The sequence below is a fragment of the Prionailurus bengalensis genome, chromosome E1 (genome assembly GCF_016509475.1).
Source record: "Prionailurus bengalensis isolate Pbe53 chromosome E1, Fcat_Pben_1.1_paternal_pri, whole genome shotgun sequence".
Classification (NCBI taxonomy): domain Eukaryota; kingdom Metazoa; phylum Chordata; class Mammalia; order Carnivora; family Felidae; genus Prionailurus; species Prionailurus bengalensis.
Genome location: NC_057347.1, coordinates 46,091,149 through 46,111,088, shown reverse-complemented (window position 1 = coordinate 46,111,088; position 19,940 = coordinate 46,091,149). Strand labels below are relative to the sequence as shown.

Below are 19,940 nucleotides of genomic sequence, written 5' to 3'. Positions count from 1 at the left end.
GTAGGTTGAGCATCTGACTCTTCATTTTGGCTCAGGTCGTGATCCAGGGTTTTGGAATTGAGCCCCGCCTCGCTCTATGCTGAGCTTGGAGCCTGCTTGGGATTCTCTCTCTCCCCCCCTCTCCCCGTCTCCCGCTCTCCCCCTTTTCCTCTCCCCCTCTTCCCCTCTGTCCCACTCCCTCTCCCTCTCTCCCTCTGTCCCACTCCCCCTCTCCCCTGCTCGCACACTCTCTCTCTCTCTAAAATAATTTAAAAAAAATTTTTTTTAAAGATTGCATGTGTCCTTAAGTAGTAAAACAAAAGAACGTGGAAATCTTTCTTATGTAATCCTTCCCTCACTTGGGGACTTTGTTTTATGCCTTACCTGTAAAACCATAATGTGTACATATTAACTAACCAAAGTGAACTTGTAAGTCCCTTTACCTTCACTTTACCTCTGTGGCCAGCCATCCAATGGGTTTGAGCCCTGGCAAGGAGCTGCTGCACTGCATAAGGCAGACTGGTTGTTGATGGCAGGTTGTAGTTTTCCAGGAATTCACGTGCTCACTATGCTGTGTAATAATATTTTATTGGAAACATGCCAGTATCCTTGCTAGAGTTATACAAGCATTGTACTTTTAGTTCAGAGGAATGGTTTTCTTAGCATTAAATTTTTTTTTAATGTTTATTATTTTTGAGAGAGACAGAGTATGAGTGGGGGAGGGGAAGAGAGAGCGGGAGACACAGAATCGGAAGCAGGCTCCAGGCTCTGAGCTGTCGGCACAGAGCCCAATCCGGGGCTCGAACTCACAGACTGCGAGATCATGACCTGAGCCGTAGTCGGACGCTCAACCGACTGAGCCACCCCGGCGCCCCTGGTTTACGTAGCTTTAAATAAATAAAACTAAAGTTTGGATTATGCAATATAACGGTAGTCCAATGAACATAGAGGAAAAATTAGTAAAAACAAAACAAACCAATAGCCTTTGAATATATCCTGGAAATTGGTGTGGTACTCCTAAAAGAAAAAAGAATCATTATGTTATTAGCCACATTATTGTATTTGAATATTATTACGAATACTGTGGTCTGTTGGAGTGGAGGTGGGAAGTAGAGAAGAGTCACAAAAGATTTTAACTATTTTTACTGTTTCTGCTTATCAGACTAAGCCAGTGCTACAGTGTTGCCATATAAATTTAACTTTTGGAGATGTGCAGTTGGGTTTGACTTGATTGATTTGCACGCCACCTGAGAAGTGTATGGCTTTCTCGTTCACGGTGGTGGGTCTTCTGGATGTGTGCGCGCACCTTTTTTGTGGGGGTGGGACGCCCCAGTGTTGTAAATAGAACCAGCACTACAACGCTTATCAAGTGTAGATCACTTTGGAGAGCTGGGTGTAAGACATGTGTGCATGGCACCACTTCCTCCCCCTGACTTCAAGATGAAAAGTCTGTGCTATTTTTATTAACTTATTTATGACCCTTGTTATTAGGTAGTCAGTTAATGTGTGTGCGGACTATTTCTTGAAATGTGTCTGAAACTTACACATGGTATTTCTTGGGAAGATGCAGCATTTCTGGAAACGCTGATGAAAAGCCTTGGGTTTTCCTCTGTTCTCAATCTTGGAGGAGCTTACAATATGCTTGCCTGCTGTTCTTCCTGGGGCTGGGGGCAGAGGGTGAGTAGGAAGGAGCAGCCACCTCCGTGATAGACATAGCAGCTGAAACCAAGCCTTGGGCTCTCCAGGTACTTGTGAGCTGCCTCCTTGCCTGACCAGTCCTAAGTACTAGTTCCAAAACGGGTGGGTTTTTAAGAGAGGCAGTTTCATTTGTTTCCTGCTGCTTAAACACATACCTATCTCGTGTGTCCATATTCTCTTTACTGAAGACATTCTCTAAACAAAGTTACTTAACTCATTTAACAGTTTGTTTAAAGTAGGCTCCACGCCCAATGTGGGGCTCGAACTCACCACCCTGAGGTCAAGCGTTGCATCCTCTACTGACCGAGTCTACCTACTGAGCCAGCCAGACCTTCCTAGAACTCATTTTATTTTTTTAAGTTTTTAAATATTTATTTTTGAGAGAGAGAGAGAGAGAGAGAGAGACAGAGCCAGGGAGGGGCAGAGAGAGGGAGACACAGAATCCGAAGCAGACTCCAGGCTCTCAGCTGTCAGCACAGGGCCCGAGGCGGGGCTAGGAACCCACGAGATCATGACCTGAGCCAAAGCCAGATGCTTAACTAACTGAGCCACCCAGGCGCCCCCCAAAACTCATTTTAGAAAAGATTTTTTTCTTACCTGAAATACCAGGTGCTGAGTTCATTAATGCAAGAGCAACTAACAATTAGCTGACTTTAGAATATTAGGGTGAAATTGTTGGTGGCTCACCTCTTAATCATCTCTGTATAAGCTGTCGGTAGTTGCTTCCAGGTCTTTGTAGTAAAGCTAAAGTGAGTGTTGCATTTTATGAAATGGTGTGGGTGCTGCACTTTGCTTTACCATCGGAACACTGAACACAAGGACACAGTCCCTGTCCTGTGTTTCTTTTCATGGGAGGGAGATTCTTGCTGAAGTCCAGACTGAGCAGGGCTTCGGTGAGGGCCCTGTTTTACCACTGAACGAACCTACATGAAATAAGTTGGTTTTAGTAGCAACGTTTGTCCTGCATCATCTGCCCTGAGTTACCAGGCTTCCTTCATAGTCCTCAGGCTGGGTGTTTCAGGGTCACCTCCTGGGAGAGAGCGTGTGTGGCCAGACTTCCATGAGGACCAGCTGGCTAATGGGTGTTTAGTTTTAGGTTAGAGTAGGTTACCTGCCACTAGCATTTTCACCCTCCATAGTGTTACTGGGATTACTTGCTAGAAGTCATCATCCAAGCCAGGAGTACATATCCCACTAGTTGCAAAAATGAGTCAGATTCTAGGGAGTCAGCTCGAAGCAGATCTACAGAATCAGGGTTTGTTTGGTTTTTTTTTTTTTTTTTTCCAGTTTCAGGCTGTCCGGAAACAAGTGTGTATAACACACACCTATGGCCATTTCATCCATCAGAGAAGAGAGCCCTAATGGCTGAAATGGCTGGGTGAGGAAATGTGCAGGTTCATTACTGTGAAGCAGCATTTTTAGATGTTCAGGTACAAATGGTTCTCAGCTTGCTCAGTATCCCAAAAGGCATCTAGAAGCTTATTTAATTCACGTTAGTGATAGCAACTGTATCTGAGGGCAGGCAGCTTTCAGAAATGTCGGGGGAAAGGCGACAAATTTTGTCATATTAATTTGCCATGTGAAAGAATTACACCATTCAGAGTGTCTCTCCAGACATTCTAATTGGAATTTGTCAAGAGCCTTTAAAGAGGAGAGAAGCTTGTGACAGGGTTTGTGACGTCCGTATGGACACTGTGATTAACTGTTGGCACTCTCAGTTGCTAAATTCAACTTCTAGCCAAACCTGGTATTTTTAAGATTTTCATAAGACTGTGTTAGTTATGTGATTAGTGTTTTATTTCGATTCACCAACCAACCATAGACAATTGCTCTTCCTGTGGTTTCCAGGATGATCAGACGAGGCAGGTGGCTTTTGTTTCCACACTAGTAATGAAGCAGCACTGATATGTTTTAGTAAATATTGACCCTTTTTAATACTAATACCGTGATAAGCTATATTTGGGGGCATTTAGTTCATTATCATTGTACTGTAGGCTTTAATAGCAATGACAAAACTCATCTATTCCTGGATGCACACTGTCTTACTGAGGGACCTCTTTGTTTCTAAACTTTTATTTCTGTTTGTTGGATATTAATGATCAAAGGTGGTTGAGTTGCCTAATATCCTGAGGGGCTTGCTGAAGCTCCTCTAACTTTGAGCTTCTGTCCCACCTGCTAACTTGTCCATCTTCTTTCCGTTTTATAAAAAATTCATCGCAGATTACATGATCATATCATAGAAAATTTAGAAAATACAGGAGAAAAAAAACTGTTGCCATAGTTTTGTAATATTTCTTTCATCTTTTTTCTGTGTGTGTGTGTATATATATGTGTGTGTGTATATATATATGTATATATATACACCCATAGAAATACAAAATAAACATGAATATATGTAATATAATAAACATGAATATATATAATATAATAAACATGCATATATATGTATGCATATATATGTATACATATATGTGTGTGTATATGTGTGTGTGTGTGTGTGTGTGTGTTCATGTTTATTTTGAGGGAGAGACAGAGAACATGGGGGAAGGACAGAGAGAGAGAGAGGGACAGACAGAATCCCAAGCAGGCTCTGCGATGTCAGTATAGAGCCCAATGTGGGGCTCAATCTCACGAACTGTGAGATCGTGACCTGAGCTGAAGTCGAGTCAGATGTTTAACTAACTGAGCTACCCAGGTGCCCTTCTCTCCATATATATTTTTAACGGTGCATGTGTGTGTGTGTGTGTGTTTTAGGACTGTTTTGGATTGCGAGTGACAGAAATGTAGTTCCAACAAATGTAAGCAAAGAGGAGGAGTTTCTTGTAAGGGACGGTGTGTGTCTGAGCCCAATGACAGGAAGTTGGCCTGAGGAACAGTAGAAGCCAGGGCACTCTGTCCGTCTTTCAGCTGTGTTTCTTCTCAGGCTTCTTTCTCTGTTTCAATCTTTGTCTCTCTCACATCCAGCAAACATCCACAGAAATCTCTCGAGTTTTAATTCCTTACCAGTTGAGCGACCAGAGAGTTCACAATTCTTGTGTGATCCCAAGACCTGTTGTACAAAACAACAGGTAGAGGGGCCTCGGCAGGCCTTTCCACCTACCGGTCCCCGGGTATGCAGGCACTCTTCCCTTTTCATTCATTCCAGCTCTAGACTGCCCCCAGCTGATATGATCTCACAGCCCCACGTCCTGCTGCAAACCCATCACTTTCTCAGTGGGGGATAGCCTTAAGTGTCCTTTAGCGACAGCCCTTAGCCGTCTTGTCCCAGGGCCACTGTTCTGCAGGCCCATGTGCTCCGGGCAGTGTCCGTTTCTCCAGTTCAGGTGTGAACAGGTTCAGATGAGTCTCAACAGCGGTCTATAATCTGCAGGCTAAAATAATCTTATCCCTAAAACACTTGGTATGCACGACCTCTGGATTCCCAGCTAGGGCAGGCACCACCTTGAGGCTTCTGTTTTCCTAGCCAGGTCATACCCAGACTAATTTCCTAGTTCCCAAGATAGAGTTAAAAGTCTTTCTCCGATTTGGGGCTTTACACTGAGAATAGACTCCACAGGCAGTGATAAAGCTTGCTCTTGTTTCTTCCATTCCAGGTGAGTGGGCCCCAGGGGCTCTGGGCAAGGTAAAGGGTGGACTTCTTCACCTCTAGGCCGGAACCACACAAGAGCGGAGATGAGTCAGGCTCTGGCAGCTGCTTCGCCCCCTCTGCCAGTGGGTCTCCACAGGAATGCAGGGACTGGGGTGTCTGTCCTGCCATCTCAGGCTGCTTTGGAAAGAGCCATCGGGCTTTCCTTATTAAGGTATTAGCTGGGTGCCATCCTGGTTCTTACCGAGAGTGGGCAGGTATTATTTTAGGGTTAGGCTGCCTTGCACACATAAAGCCCCAGTCTTTCCTGTTTAGTGCTACAAGCTAGCCATACTCCTATATTTAAAAAATTTTGTGCCAAAATCCAAACTCTCACAGCATAAGCAAGTTGCGTTGGCCCAGTTTTAATTTAAGACCCACAGGAACCAGGTAGCTTATGGGACAGTATGGTGACAAAGAGAAAGTCTCATTACAGGGTTGGCATTGCTGGGGGCGCCTGGCTGGTTCCATTGGTTGAGTGTCCCACTCTTGATTTCAGCTCAGGTCATGATCTTACAGTTTGTGGGATCGAGCCCCGCATCAGGCTCTGCTTGGGATTCTTTCTCTCCCTTGCTCTCTGCCCCTCGTCCACTTGCACAAATGCTCTCTCTCAAGATAAACAAACATTTAAAAAAACAAGCTGGAATTGAATACCTCAAAAGGGTGTTGTCTCAGGAAACCTTATCAGCTATCACCTGCACATGGATGTATTGCCTGTGCGCATGCATGAGCCCCCCCCCACAGCTGTTCCCATGGCAACTGTAGATGAGGGTACAGTTCTTAGCAAAACTGGAGGGTAGGCAGACAAAGAAAATTTGTCCAGTATAATTATCACCACGGTGTACATTAAAATTTGGACTCTGTATTTTTCACATGAAAATGTATAGAAGCGTTTTTCTATGTTGCTGTAACTTTTCCCAAGTGCTATTTTAATGATTACATAATATTCCATTGGGTGTTTATAGTTTATTTCAGTCATTTAGATATTATTGGAAATCCAGATCTTTCTAGTTTCTGTGTTTGTAAATGGGAAATGGGATATGATAAGCATCATTGTGCACACACGTTTTTCTGTTTCTGGAACTATTTCTTTAGGATACAGAATGGGAATTATAGGATCAAAAATCTGAGCATTTTTATACTTTCCAGAAAGATTGCACTGACTTATAATTTTCATTGGCACCAACAATGGATGAGAAAGTGAATTTCACCACCTTTGGTTGCTTTCTGTAAAGAGTGTGTGTGTGTGTGTGTGTGTGTGTGTGTGTGTTTTAATACATTAAGCATAAAAAATTTTATGTAAATTACATTTTGACTATAAGTGAAGAACAATTCGCGTTATATTTTTCATATATTTTCTTTTATAACCTCTTTTGAAATCTTGGTGTTTTATTGTTCAATGAACTTTTCTTTTTCTTTTCTTTTTTTTTTTTTAACTTATTTTGAGAGAGTGCATAAGCCAAGGAGGGAGAGGGAGAGAGAGAGAATCCAAAGCAGGCTCTGTGCTGACAGGATGATACGGGGCTCGAACTCAAAAACCATGAGATCATGCAGACACTTGACTGATTGAACCAGCAGGCGCCCCATTGTATGAACTTTTTACGTAATGAGAGCTATTTTTCCTATTTTGCTTTAAACACTTTTCCCTAGCTCTTTGCCTTTTTAAAATTCCGTAAGTGCACGTGGGCAAGTGTGGGTGTGCTGGCGTTCTTCTTTACCAGTGAGTCTTGCAGGATGACCAAGTTTTAGAAGGTGCAGTATAACCAAGAGAAGGAAGTCGGTTAGAAAGCTGAGCATACTTTCTTCCTCTGTTTCAGTGGAGCTGCCCGTGGATTATTTCAGAATCCCTGTCATTGTTGTGTCAGGTGATAAGCCTGTCTGTCTGCGGGAAGGATTGCTGCTTAGGGAGAATAAAGCAACTGGGATCTAGTCCTGACTCAACTGTTGTCTAGACATGTGCCTTGGATGCGGGCTCTCTAACCTCAGCGTCTTCATCTGTGAGGTGGCAGATTTTAGAAGGATAACTTTTGGAGTGGGGTGGGGCGGCGGTGGGGTGGGAGGGTCTGTCTGCGGTTGTACGTGCCCAAGATGAAGATTACTATTGAACACGAACATCTCATTGCAGATTTTTGGAAGTCCCAGCACAGTGACACTTCCCGAAACCTTGTTGTTTGTGTCAACCCTGGATGGAAGCTTGCATGCTGTCAGTAAGAGGACGGGCTCAATCAAATGGACTTTAAAAGAAGGTAATATGGATATGGTCCTTGATTGACCTGGGCATTTGCTCAGCTACTTCCCAGGAAACATATTCCAGAAAAACAGTTATACATTTTAATAAAATTAAAAAGGATAATGGAGGCAAGGAGAAGAGAGGGAATTATACTCAGAGGGTATGTTTACAGCTTGAATTGTGATTATTCACAAAGTGCATCAGTTGAAGAGGAAGCTTTATCTTTTTTTTTTTTTTTTTCTTCTGTCCAGATTTCATGTTTAAATGGCTCTAGGCTTTTCTATTAATAGTTCTGGCTGGTAGGTCTTTTACAAAGACATGCTGCATTAAATTTTTTTTTAAGTTCTAGCTGATGATTAGAATCTTGTAATCATAATTATAAGAACTATCTTCTGTAACCTCAAATTACTCGTTTGTTTTTACAGAGGCTGAACTACTTGAGGGCTGTAAAGCTTGACATTCATCCAAGTTAGCCGCTTTATTGGGTCTTTACGTTGAGGGAAGTGAAACACTGAACTTGTTTCTCATTTAATCTACTCTGCCTCCGTTTTATGATCTTGTCTTGCTGGTGATAGTTAGCACGGTAGAGTCCTACAGCTGGGAAATTGTATGATTTCCAAAGCAATCGTCCTGGATAAAGCTATGCAAAGCCAAGGATTTGGGGCTTTCAGAGTCCAGTAATAGTTCTGATTTGGCCCTAGATTAGGGTCTGACCAGCATACTCTTTTTCGTCACTGATCTGTGACTCATTATTTACATGAGCACAGCAAGTGTGTTTCCTTCGCTAATAAAATGTTCTCAGAACAGTGTTTTGAATGGAAAAATATTGGCATATATCGTAAGGTGACACATCATTTTATCAAGCCAACAGCAAACCTGGTTACGGTCCATAGATGGCGGCAGCTGGGGCATCACAGACCACCCTGCCTCACCTGTCTGAGTGGGTTCCTGCTCGGATCAGCAAGAACCTCAGGCAGCCGGAAGGACCAGCTTTCTCATGAGTGAGTGACCACAAGAAGACTGTAGGCTTTCAGCATTGTATTACAGCCTCCCGGAATGTTATCTGTACCGTCTCTCCTCCGTGTTTAAGCCTTCTAATGTTTCTAAAACAAAAGTAGAGTCCTTTAAATTTCACAGTGTCTGATTTTGTCCAAAGATGAAATCAATAAATCCTCAACAAAAGGTTTGAGAGAAACACTTTTTACCATTGAATGTTAGGGCTGGGCCACGGTTTTCTAAGGGCCTCTGGGAGGTGGTAGGAACTGCTCTAAGCTTGGCCAGCTGAGAGCAGGAAAGATTTCTGAAGCTGTGGTGAGCTGAGCCTTGTGAATTTCTGTCGGGAGTGAGGCCTGCAAAGGAGGCAGCAGGTCTAGGTCCTGTTTGGGAGGGGCTTAAGGAGGAGAGGTGGAGGGAGAGAAGCAGAGGGCATGTTGAGTCCTACGGTAGCATCCTGGCTTTTGTACCGGGACGAACAGGAAGCTGGGACCATTAATATGACTGAGAGTGAGTGACTCAACACTAATCCTGCAGTGCAGTGTGGGAGTGTGGGCCAGTGACAGAGAGGCCAGAGCTGTGGGGCAGACCTGGAAAGGGGAGCAGGGGGATGGGAAGAGGTGGGAAGGATGAGAGGTGGGACAGAAATACAAATCAGTGGAATCCAGGAACAGATTAGGGAGGCAGAGCAGGGAGGTGTTAAGAGACACTTAAAGGGAGAATTTGAGAAATCTCAGTAAGGTCTGATAATTTCAAGTGATGTTCATTATGTTCTAAGTCTCACTGTTTTTCTGAGAATAGACTGGCTTTTTATTTATTTATTTTATTATTTTTTTTAACATTTATTTATTTTTGAGACAGAGAGAGACAGAGCATGAATGGGGGAGGGTCAGAGAGAGAGGGAGACACAGAATCTGAAACAGGCTCCAGGCTTTGAGTTGTCAGCACAGAGACCGACATGGGGCTCGAACTCACGGACTGCGAGATCATGAGCTGAGCTGAAGTCACATGCTTAACCGACTGAGCCACCCAGGCGCCCCTAGATTGGCTTTTTAAAATTAAATTCAGCCCTGGATACCAGTCACTATATATATTTCTACAATAGATGTAAACACTGTGTATATTACAGTATATCTATGTATTTCTACACAAAGGTTAAGGGTGATAATGCATAGAGACCCTGAGTTTTTGACTTAGTTTTGATCTTGCAATTATAACTAAAGATTTCAAAATTGATATTTCTAAACCATTAATCTGTAAATCGCCTATAATGGTATCCAGATACTGTTCCAGGCCCTGTGGGTACAGCAAATGAAAGAAACAGACAAAATCCTCTCCCCCCTAGAGCTTTCATTCTGGCAGGAAACAAGGAAATAAATTACGTAGTGGTGATAAAAGCTATGACTTTATTGAAGAAAAATAAAGCAGGGGAGTGGAATAGAGAGGGCCAGGGGTGGAGGTGGGGGTGGGGGCTGCAACTTTGAACAGTGAAGGCCCCACAGAGAAGGCGCCATTTGAGCAAGAACTCAAGGAGGCAGGGGAGCCTTTAGGCAGAAGGCATAGTAGGGGCGAGGGGGGGAGAGTCCTCCGTGGTGGAGGACTTGGAGTATGGGAGTGGCTGCAGGGGGGGCAGGGAGTAAAGGAGAGGAAGAGGAGTAGGAGATGAGAGCGCCAGTCCTGCGGGGATGCCATGCTCTCTCCATACAATATTTATTACGGAAATGCCCCCTACTGTCCTGGAGTGAAATGTATAGACAGTAACCCCCCCCCCCCACCCACACACATACACAGACACACAATTTCAGAAAGAAATACATGTATTATGCAGCTGGTAATCTAACAATGGACTAATAGAAAAGTAATTCTTACTCACCTACATGTAATTTAACATGTAAATACCCCCCTACATGGTGACACTCCGCCGTGAGTGAATGTGGTGCCCGCCAATGCAGACTGATAAAAACACCAGGACATTTAGCGGTGCCCGCATCTCCAAGATGGTGAGCAATTCTTGGTAACGCTCCACACGTCAGAAGTGCGACCTTGCCTGCTTTATACAGTAGTTAAAGTCTGGAAAGATTACTTGTATAAAATTATGCAAAAAGTACTTTTGTGCTTTTACATAAGTGAGGTTGTAGGCTCCAGGGATTTATCAAAGGTTTTTGGCCTGTGGGAGTGTCTAACGGTGTACAGATTTGACATGATCTTTGGCTGTGCAGTGCCCGCCCCCCCCCCCCCCCCACCAGTCTCTGTGACCGCCAAGAAATGCCCCTCACAGATTTCCTGAGTGCTGCCTGGCAAGCCGTGCCCTCCCCATAGAGGTATAGCCTCCCCATAGAGGTGTAGGGCCTGGTGGCTGGCGTGAGGCTGTTGGCCTTTTTGAAGCCACCACCGGAGACATCTGATCAGGGGAGCGACTTGCCCTGGTATTGCAGACTGATGTTTGTGTCCTTCCAGAATTCACATTGAAGCCCTCCCCCACAATGTGGTGGTATTTGGAGGTGGAGCCTGTGGGATTTAGTTGAGATGAGGTCATGAGGGAGGGACCCTCATGATGGGATCAGTGGCCCTTTTGGGAAGAGGAAAAGCGCAGAGCCTTTGCTCTCTCCCACCATATGACAACACAGTGAGAAGGCTGCCGTCAGCAAGCCAGAAGCAGGGCTCTCACCAGAACCCAGCCCTGCGGACAGCCTGATCTTGGGCTTGTAGCCTCCAGAACAGTGAGAGGTAAATGTCTCTTGTTTAAGCCACGTAGACTGTGGGATTTTGTTAAGGCAGCCTGAGCTGGCTAAGACACCTGGCCTCCACTTTACAGGGTTAGCAGGTGCCATGTTGAGACTGAACTGATGAGGCCAGGAGGAAGCTGGAGACCAGGCGGAGGCTGCCGCACCAGTCCAGGCAAGGGAGGCTGTGGGCTTGGGCCTGAGAGGCAGTGGGGGATCAGAGGCAAATGGAAGAAACTTGCAGATGCAAACAGACCCCTTTAACTCATCAAGCTGGGGCTATGCACAGTATCTACCTGTTACTCCATTTCATGGTTTCCTGACTGTTTACTTGTTTCAGGGGCCAACAGACTGGGAGAGTTTTGTTTTCTTTTTTCTTTCCACAGAGTGGTTTTGGCAGGTGCTTTTGTTCCTCACCCAAACATGTGTTGCCGTTCCCAGAAATGAAGATTTCTTACACCACAGCAGCGAACTGCACCTAGTACAGAAAACGAGTTTTATTTGCTTTCAGAAACTAACGAGTTCTGACACCACGCGAGGTGCAATCTTTCTAGGCTGTGATTTTGTGACTGTAGCAACAACACTGTCTGGCTTTGTCTGAAATTTCACCAGTGGAGATAGTTGAGTGTGTGTTTCTTTTCTGCACTTTCAGCCCAGATGCAAACAGAAAACACTGCTGCCCTGTTTGGCGTTAGATTGGTTTTCTAAAGCTTGCTTTGGCTTGGTGGGGTTGAAAGGACTTTCTTTTGGTATTGCCTGGGCTGGTTTAAGGCTTCTTGCATTCACTTTGAGATACCATGTGACTAAAATTAACGAGCTAACTAGGATTATTTGGAAGAATAATAAAGAATAAACTAGATAGAATAGAATACAAGAATAAAGTTACGTGAAATTTGAAGAAAATCTTCCCGCCTGAGTTTACCTTTCTTAACGTGTGCCTCTTCCCGTAGTTCCTCCTGGTGCCGACAGCCACGCCCCCCCCCCCCCCCCCCCCCCCCCCCCCCCCCCCCCCCCCAGTCTGGAGAGTACGGTGATGCTGTGCTACTTGGTCACTGAATTCTGTCATGTAGACTGAAGTAGTGTCTCTTAAATGTGGCTCCTTTTTTTTTTTTTTTCAGTTTTTATTTATTTGTTTTGAGAGAGAGAGTGGGGGATGGGCAGAGAGAAGGGCGAAAGCGAGAATTCCAAACAGGCGCCACACCATCAGCACAGAGCCCGACGCGGGGCTCGAACTCCTGAACTGTGAGATCATGACATGAGCCTAAACCAGGAGCTGGACGCTCAACCGACTGAGCTACCCAGTCCTTCTAGCCAGTATCTCAGCCAGACTCATTTCCTAGATCAAGAGGACAGCTTCCTGGCTGCCTGCCATCTCTGTTGTCCTTCACCCATCACGCTGCTCTCAGACCTGCCCTCTAATGAGACCACGGACCAGGCTGCACCTCTGCTGAGATAGCCTCGGTGCCGTCTAAGGCAGTGCCCTAAGTGTGGTCTGCCCACCTGTGTTACCTGTCCACGAGAAGTACAGAAGGGATCCTAAGAGTCATCCGTGCTGGGTTAGAGTTTTCAGTAACTGGTCCCTCGCCACAGAGAAGGCCCCAGTCCACAGAGTGAAGTCTAAGCCCCTTTGCATGCATGCGAGGTCCTTCACCATCTGGCCCTCACCCCATCTCTAGGCCTCAGCAACATGGGGCCTTCGCTCATGTTCCCTCCCCACCAGCAGCCTGCAGCGTTGGACAGGCTCCTTATAGATCTGTTAAGATCCCCTTCACCGGTCACCTTCTTGACCCCTCAAGCAGGGTGAGCTCCTTTCCTCATCTGGATTCAGGGCACTTTGTGCTTGTGTTGTGAAACTTTGTTTACATTTGTCTTCCCACTGAATTCTAATTTCTTTATTATTTTCTATTGAAAAAAAAAATTTTAACGTTTATTTTTTTTTTTGAGAGACAGAGCACAAGCAGGGTAGGGGCAGAGAGAGAGAGAGGGAGACACAGAATCTGTAGCAGGCTCCAGGCTGTGATCTGTCAGCACAGAGCATGATGTGGGGCTTGAACTCACAGAGATCATGACCTGAGCTGAAGTCAGACGCTTAACCGACTGAGCCACCGAGGCGCCCCTGAATTCTAATTTCTTGAGGTTGGGCTCCCTAGACAGCCAGGGATGCTCAGTAGATGTCTCAGGCACCTGATGCTGACTCGGGTCCCGGAACCCTCTGACTAGATGTCTTTGGGGAACCCTGAGAAACAGATGAGCCTGGACTCTGCCCCCTTGGGATGCATTATCTGTCACCTGGACCACTGTCACGGCAGGTTCCAGTTACAGTTTCTGATCTGGAGTTTCGTATGGCTCTTTGTGACTTTTTGCTGTCGGTTTTTCTCTCCTGTCCCTCGGCAGCGAGCACGTTCCTCTGAAAGAGAGATCTGCCTTCAGAGGTGTGATGGAAACATGAGCAGGGAAGTGTGAGAAGGGGCAGTATTTCGTTCATAGTTCTAATCTGTCTTCTCTTACTGAATTTTCTAGGCTTAAGATATGCATTACTCCCTTTCTACCTCATTGCTTAAGCACAAGAAAAGTGTTTATTTGCTTTCCATTGTTTGGGAGGACTGAAAATTAAGTTGTGAGAGAGGATATGAGAGGGGCCTGTTTTGAGTATCTTGAAAATGTGTTTTCTTTGTCGTGTTTTCCTTTTTATCATGGAAGATTCTAAACATACGCAAACTTAGAGACAGTGAGAGGTACAAACCCTCGTGTCCTCCTCATTTAGCTTCTGTGAGAACGAGCTCGGGCTCAGTCTCCTTGGTACCCCCTCTGGCGTCCTCCCTCAAGCTTGGGCTTTACCTCAGAGTGACACGTCTCTCGTTGTGAGGAGGTCTCTCAAACAGCTGTCACTACGCTTGGTGGCATAGATTTCCACTCCAGTGGGTATTCTTTGCACTCTTACTAGGTCTGTGTCGAGATCCAGCTGTGAATGTTGAAGCACGTGAATAAAATCCTTTTTTGGCTGTAACTTCGTTACCTGTCCTTTCATCTTGGCCTGACCGTGCAAGGTTTGATGGCACTCTGGTTACTCACGAACGGATTCTGTGAAGCTCTGACATCTTGAGAGGCGTTTGGGCTCAGGCCATAGCATTGAATTGTCTTGCCCTCCCCCCTTTAATTCTTTCACTGGTGATGATAGTGTGTGTGTTTAGGTCTGAGTGACTCCTGTCAGGGTGAAGGTGAGGAAGAACATGGTAGAATCCGACTGCCTCTGGAGTGGGAGCTTTTTCAGGTTACTTTGGCATGTCCCCATGATGGTCTCTGTTGAGCGTGACATCTGGTGACTCGCAGAGAAGACTTGTTAACGTCCTGTCCCAGTTCAGGTGAGACCTGGAATTCGAGGGTTAGCTTTTGGTGAGATGTCCGCTTTAAAATGCTCTCCTTGGGGCGCCTGGGTGGCGCAGTCGGTTAAGCGTCCGACTTCAGCCAGGTCACAATCTCGCGGTCCGTGAGTTCGAGCCCCGCGTCGGGCTCTGGGCTGATGGCTCGGAGCCTGGAGCCTGTTTCCGATTCTGTGCCCCTCCCCCGTTCATGCTCTGTCTCTCTCTGTCCCAAAAATAAATAAACGTTGAAAAAATAAATAAATAGCTAAATAAATAAAAAAATAAAATGCTCTCCTTATCAAAGCTGAACTTTGAGAAACGTTGGAGACTTGCTACCTTACACGTTGGACCTCGCAACTTCAACGGGAACTTGAGGTTCAGATTGCAGAAGCACCTTTCCTTTGGGGGAGGAAGTGAGCTGCCGCTGGGGAGAAGCATTCCCTAACAGATTCACTTGAGTGCGTGGAACATATTTGGGGAAGCTACCTCTTGAGTTCAGGGAGGGTGGACGGCCTTGTTTTACGAATGATTTCTGTAAGAAAAGAGTATTAGAACCGTAAGCATTTTCTTGAGGAGATGTCGGTGGTTCGTTGCATTCAGACCAGCCAGTCTAGCTTCACTGTCTTCTAGGATTAAAATCCCCATGTCCTCCTGAGGTCCTTCTTGTCCCCTGCGTTTTTTTCATCAGAACTAAGTTCTCTTGATACGTTCCCCCTCCTCCTGCCGCCCTTCCTCCCCCTCCCCAGCACGGTGCAGGCCGCTGTCGCCTCCCTCACTGCGCTTTTTGACTCCTTCCCTGTCTTGTTCACTTTGTGCCCTGATGCCTGCCCATCTGACCTGCCTTCGGAGGACTCCGATCCCGTCTCTCTTTTGCTCGGAAGCCTCCAGTCAGCCCCTGGCTAGCACCCACCGTGTCAGTGCTGTCACAGCATTCTCCTCCATGGCCTCGCTGCCTCCTGTCCAGCCTTACTGTCACTGCTTCTCAGAGGGAACACTTCGCATTCGCCAAGGCTGTGTCCTCGTTGCCACAGATGGGGTGATGCTTCTTCACTCATGCTGTCAGGTCCTCCCACCCTCTGAGCCAGCCTCCGTTACGAAGCCTTTCTTCCCCGAGTACACAAGCCCTCAGCGACTTCCCTCACCTGGGAAATCCTGTGGTGTGTACCACACGCTTCGGCAGTTCATCAGATACCGTTCGTGCACATCGGCTGCATCGACTCCTTTCTTTAACCCACACAGCGTGGAGCAGAGAATCAAGCTGATAGCAGACGCTCTATCTTTGCTTTTGAGATGTGTGTGGTAAATCTCCACAGATAATTACTAAGAGTGGGGTTGTCATACTCTTCCTCAGAGAGAAAGGGAGAGAGGGAAGGACAAGGCTCTTGAGTATTTGGTATATGAGGAGGCTTCGTTCCTGGGTTTCTTTGGTCCATAAATACCTTTCAGAAGGGCCAGCCCAGAAGTGTTCAAATCATTGCTAGAGGTGTACTTAGAAGGGGCTGGTATGGAGAATTTCAAATATTTTGTGACATCTGAGATGTACCCAGAGAAGTCCTCTAGTCAGAGAGGAAGCGGGTTTTAAATGCAAGGGGTGTAGGGGTCAGCCAGGTGGTTGTGCTTTGGAAAGGAGAGTGAGGTGGGGCAGGGCAGAAAAGCCAGTGCTCATCTAGATTCTGCCAGAGAAGCAGTGTGTTCCAGAAATTTCAACGCTTATCTGAGGAAGAGAAGAGAATGATCTTGTAAGGTTCCTTGAGCTCCAGTCAGATGGGCAACCTGTTCTTGTGGCTTCTGTAATCAAAGGAATCTACTCCCTCCTACGTGGAAGAAAGTCTGCCCAGAGCTACCTCCACGGAGAGGCCATTAAATGTGGGCTCTGTTTTGAAAGACTTACTTAAGTTTTGGTTGACTTCGTCAGAGACATTCTTCTGTTTTGCTGACTTCTCACCCCCATGTCTTCCCACATCCTCACCAGTTTTGCTAAGCATGTTAGGGAGGCCTGTGGCAGTGCTGACAAGGTCTTTCTTGCTCTTTGAGTGGGTTTCCCTCCAGTCCCTTCAAACCCTGTGACATTGTAGGATTGGGCTTCACTTCAGAAAGTGAAGGTTTAGGGCGCCTGGCTGACTCAGTCAGTAGAACATGTGACTCTTGGTCTCAGGTTCATGAGTTTGAGCCCCGTGTTGGGTGTAGAGATTACTAAAAAAAAAAAAAAAAAAAAAAGTGAAGGTTTATACTTCAAGTGAATGCAGGAGAAACAGGCCTTTCTTCTGAACATATTGGAAAGGCTTTCCTTGCTTGAATGACTTCTTTTTCTTGGCTTCTCTCTTTTATTTGTTTTTTTATTTATTTATTTATTTATTTATTTATTTATTTATTTTTAATTTTTTTTTTCAACGTTTATTTATTTTTGGGACAGAGAGAGACAGAGCATGAATGGGGGAGGGGCAGAGAGAGAGGGAGACACAGAATCGGAAACAGGCTCCAGGCTCTGAGCCATCAGCCCAGAGCCTGACGCGGGGCTCGAACTCACGGACCGCGAGATCGTGACCTGGCTGAAGTCGGACGCTTAACCGACTGCGCCACCCAGGCGCCCCATTGGCTTCTCTCTTTTAAAAAAATTTTTCATTTTAGAAAAACTTCCAACACATGCAAAAGAGTAGAATAGTATCGTGAAACCCTCATGCAACCAGCACCCAGGTTCAGTAGTGATCAACATGTGGCAGGCAGTCCCCTTCCTCATCTCCTTCATTATTCTGAAGCAAATACCATATCGTCCCCCCCCCCCATACATTTAAACAATTTTTAAATGTGAGTGAACATACCAAACTGTGCCTGGCAGCTCTCTTTAGCTTTTATCACATAGGTTTCCATGTGGAAAAGTCCTTTTCGTTAGAAAAAAACTTGTTGGAATGACACTATGACATACAGGACTGAATATCTTTTTTTTTTTTTTTTAATTTTTTTTTTCAACGTTTATTTTTGGGACAGAGAGAGACAGAGCATGAACGGGGGAGGGGCAGAGAGAGAGGGAGACACAGAATCGGAAGCAGGCTCCAGGCTCTGAGCCGTCAGCCCAGAGCCCGACGCGGGGCTTGAACTCACAGACCGTGAGATCGTGACCTGAGCTGAAGTCGGACGCTCAACCGACTGAGCCACCCAGGCACCCCATAGGACTGAATATCTTAAATCACGGATTTCCTTTCATTCTGCAGAGAGTATTGTCTACTAAGTATGAGGGGAGCAGAGACCTGGATGGCAGCTACCCCAGAGTTCACTCTCTGATTACTCATTAAACCGTACATAAGCTTTATGTACTTTTCTGTGTATATCTCGCTTTTTATGTACGTGATGTAGATGGTCCCTGTCCTTCAACATGCTTAAACTTCAGTCCAGCCCCCAGATATTTGAAAGGCCACCTGCACCGAAACACCAGCCCTGGAGAAGCGTGATCAGTGCATTCTAAGAACACACCCAGTGCGGTGGGTGGTCACTGTCTGATTTCCTGGAGAAGGGGGGCATTTGAATTGGCCCTGATGAACAAGCAGATTTAGATAGCTAAAGAGGAACAGGCAGTGATGAGCACAGAGACCAACATGAAAGCACAGGGATGTTCTGGGAAGAGACTGGATTGAAAGAGAGTCATGGAGAAGAATCGGGCCCGCGTTTTGCACAGCCTTGAACGCATAGGCCTGTGACTCCCAAACCATCCTCAGGGGCCCTGGGGGCCGCAGTAAACTCACAGAGGCACTGCAACTTGTTTTCAAGTTTTGAGAGAAGCATAGCAGTACTCAACAAACAAATGTCAGACACCCTGTTCGAGGTAGTTTGGGGTTTCAACATCAGCTTGTGCTGCTTTCCTTTCAACGACGTATCTTTGCAAGGCTGAATTTTTGGTGGTTGCTGTAATAAAATTCAAACACCACATGAAAAGCAATGTGGAATGGTAATGAGGGTGGCAGTGTCTAATCCGATTATAAGGTTTGGAATATGTGTAGCACCCAGCAGGGACACATCCCGTTAGTAAGTAGTTATGGTTAAGAATGAAATAATTTTCTTTCCATTTACATGTATTCCTCTTTTTCAAGTGGCTTTGAAGTTGCTAGTCCCTACATACTTAGGCCATTTGGAACTAACTGCTTAATAAATGGAACTGTTAGGCGTTTCTTTTTGCCGAAGGCCCTATGAAGAATTTACTGACACACTAAGGGTGTTGTGAACCAAGAAAGTTTGGGAACCTCTGACTTGAGCCACAGAGATGGAAGGTATTCCGTAGGCAGAGGGAGGAAGGAACCATTGTAGGGTTTTATGTGGAGGAAAGACGTGAACAGATTTGCCTGCGTCAGGCCCTTGCAGACAGTAGGTAGAATGCATGTCCAAAAGCCCAAGATGCCAAGATCTGAGACAGGAAGCTGGTTAGGAGACTGCTAGGTAGACCCAGTGAGATGATGGCTGCCTAGTTTTGGCAGTGGTAAAGGAGGACGTAGGTTTTGAGAAATGTGTGCTGGGTCGAATCTTACATGACTCAGCATCTAATTGAATGGGAGCAGGTTAGAATTAAGGGGAGAGTAGGGGCGCCTGGGTGGCGCAGTCGGTTAAGCGTCCGACTTCAGCCAGGTCACGATCTCGCGGTCCGTGAGTTCGAGCCCCGCGTCAGGCTCTGGGCTGATGGCTTGGAGCCTGGAGCCTGTTTCCGATTCTGTGTCTCCCTCTCTCTCTGCCCCTCCCCCGTTCATGCTCTGTCTCTCTCTGTCCCAAAAATAAATAAACGTTGAAAAAAAAAAAAAAAAGAATTAAGGGGAGAGTTGAGGACGGCTCTGTGTTTCCGGATTGTGTGACAGGGCAGGAGTGGGGCTGGCCAGCCAATCTGGGAATGTAAAGGAGGATCAGGTTCGGGGGGTGTGACCTCAGGGTGGAGATACACTGTAAGCAGCTCGAAGTGGGGCTGAGTCATGGATTCCACGGGAAGACGTCGTCAGATGCCATGTGGGAACCTAATAATAAGGATTTGCAAGTGTTAGATTTGGTTACTGGAACTGGACAGTGGCAGTTCTGGTCTTACTCCGAGGGTAGGGGCCAGAGAGCCGTGAGGTGAGAAAGACACAGAAGGCGAGAAGGTGAAATAAGATACAGGATAATGGTTTCCTAGTTAAGAACTCGAATTCCCTGGCCTTACCCACAGAATCAGCTTCCTGGGGGAAGGACCCAGGAACCGACATTTAAAAAACCATAGGGAAACTTATCCTGTGCTGGTGGGCACCTAAAATAGCACGACCACTTTGAAGCGCCGTGTGGCAGTTCCTTGTCGAGTCCCATGTAAACAATATGGCTCCACG

General features: G+C 46.0%; 1 protein-coding gene across 1 annotated transcript in view; it reads left to right on the top strand.

Moving 5' to 3' along the window:
* Nucleotides 1-19,940, top strand: part of ERN1 (endoplasmic reticulum to nucleus signaling 1) — an 80,293-nt gene that overhangs the window by 19,879 nt on the left and 40,474 nt on the right. The window contains exon 2 of the mRNA XM_043584994.1: nucleotides 7,428-7,548. Coding sequence (XP_043440929.1) covers nucleotides 7,428-7,548 — 121 coding nt within the window. The remainder of the gene's footprint in view (nucleotides 1-7,427; nucleotides 7,549-19,940) is intronic.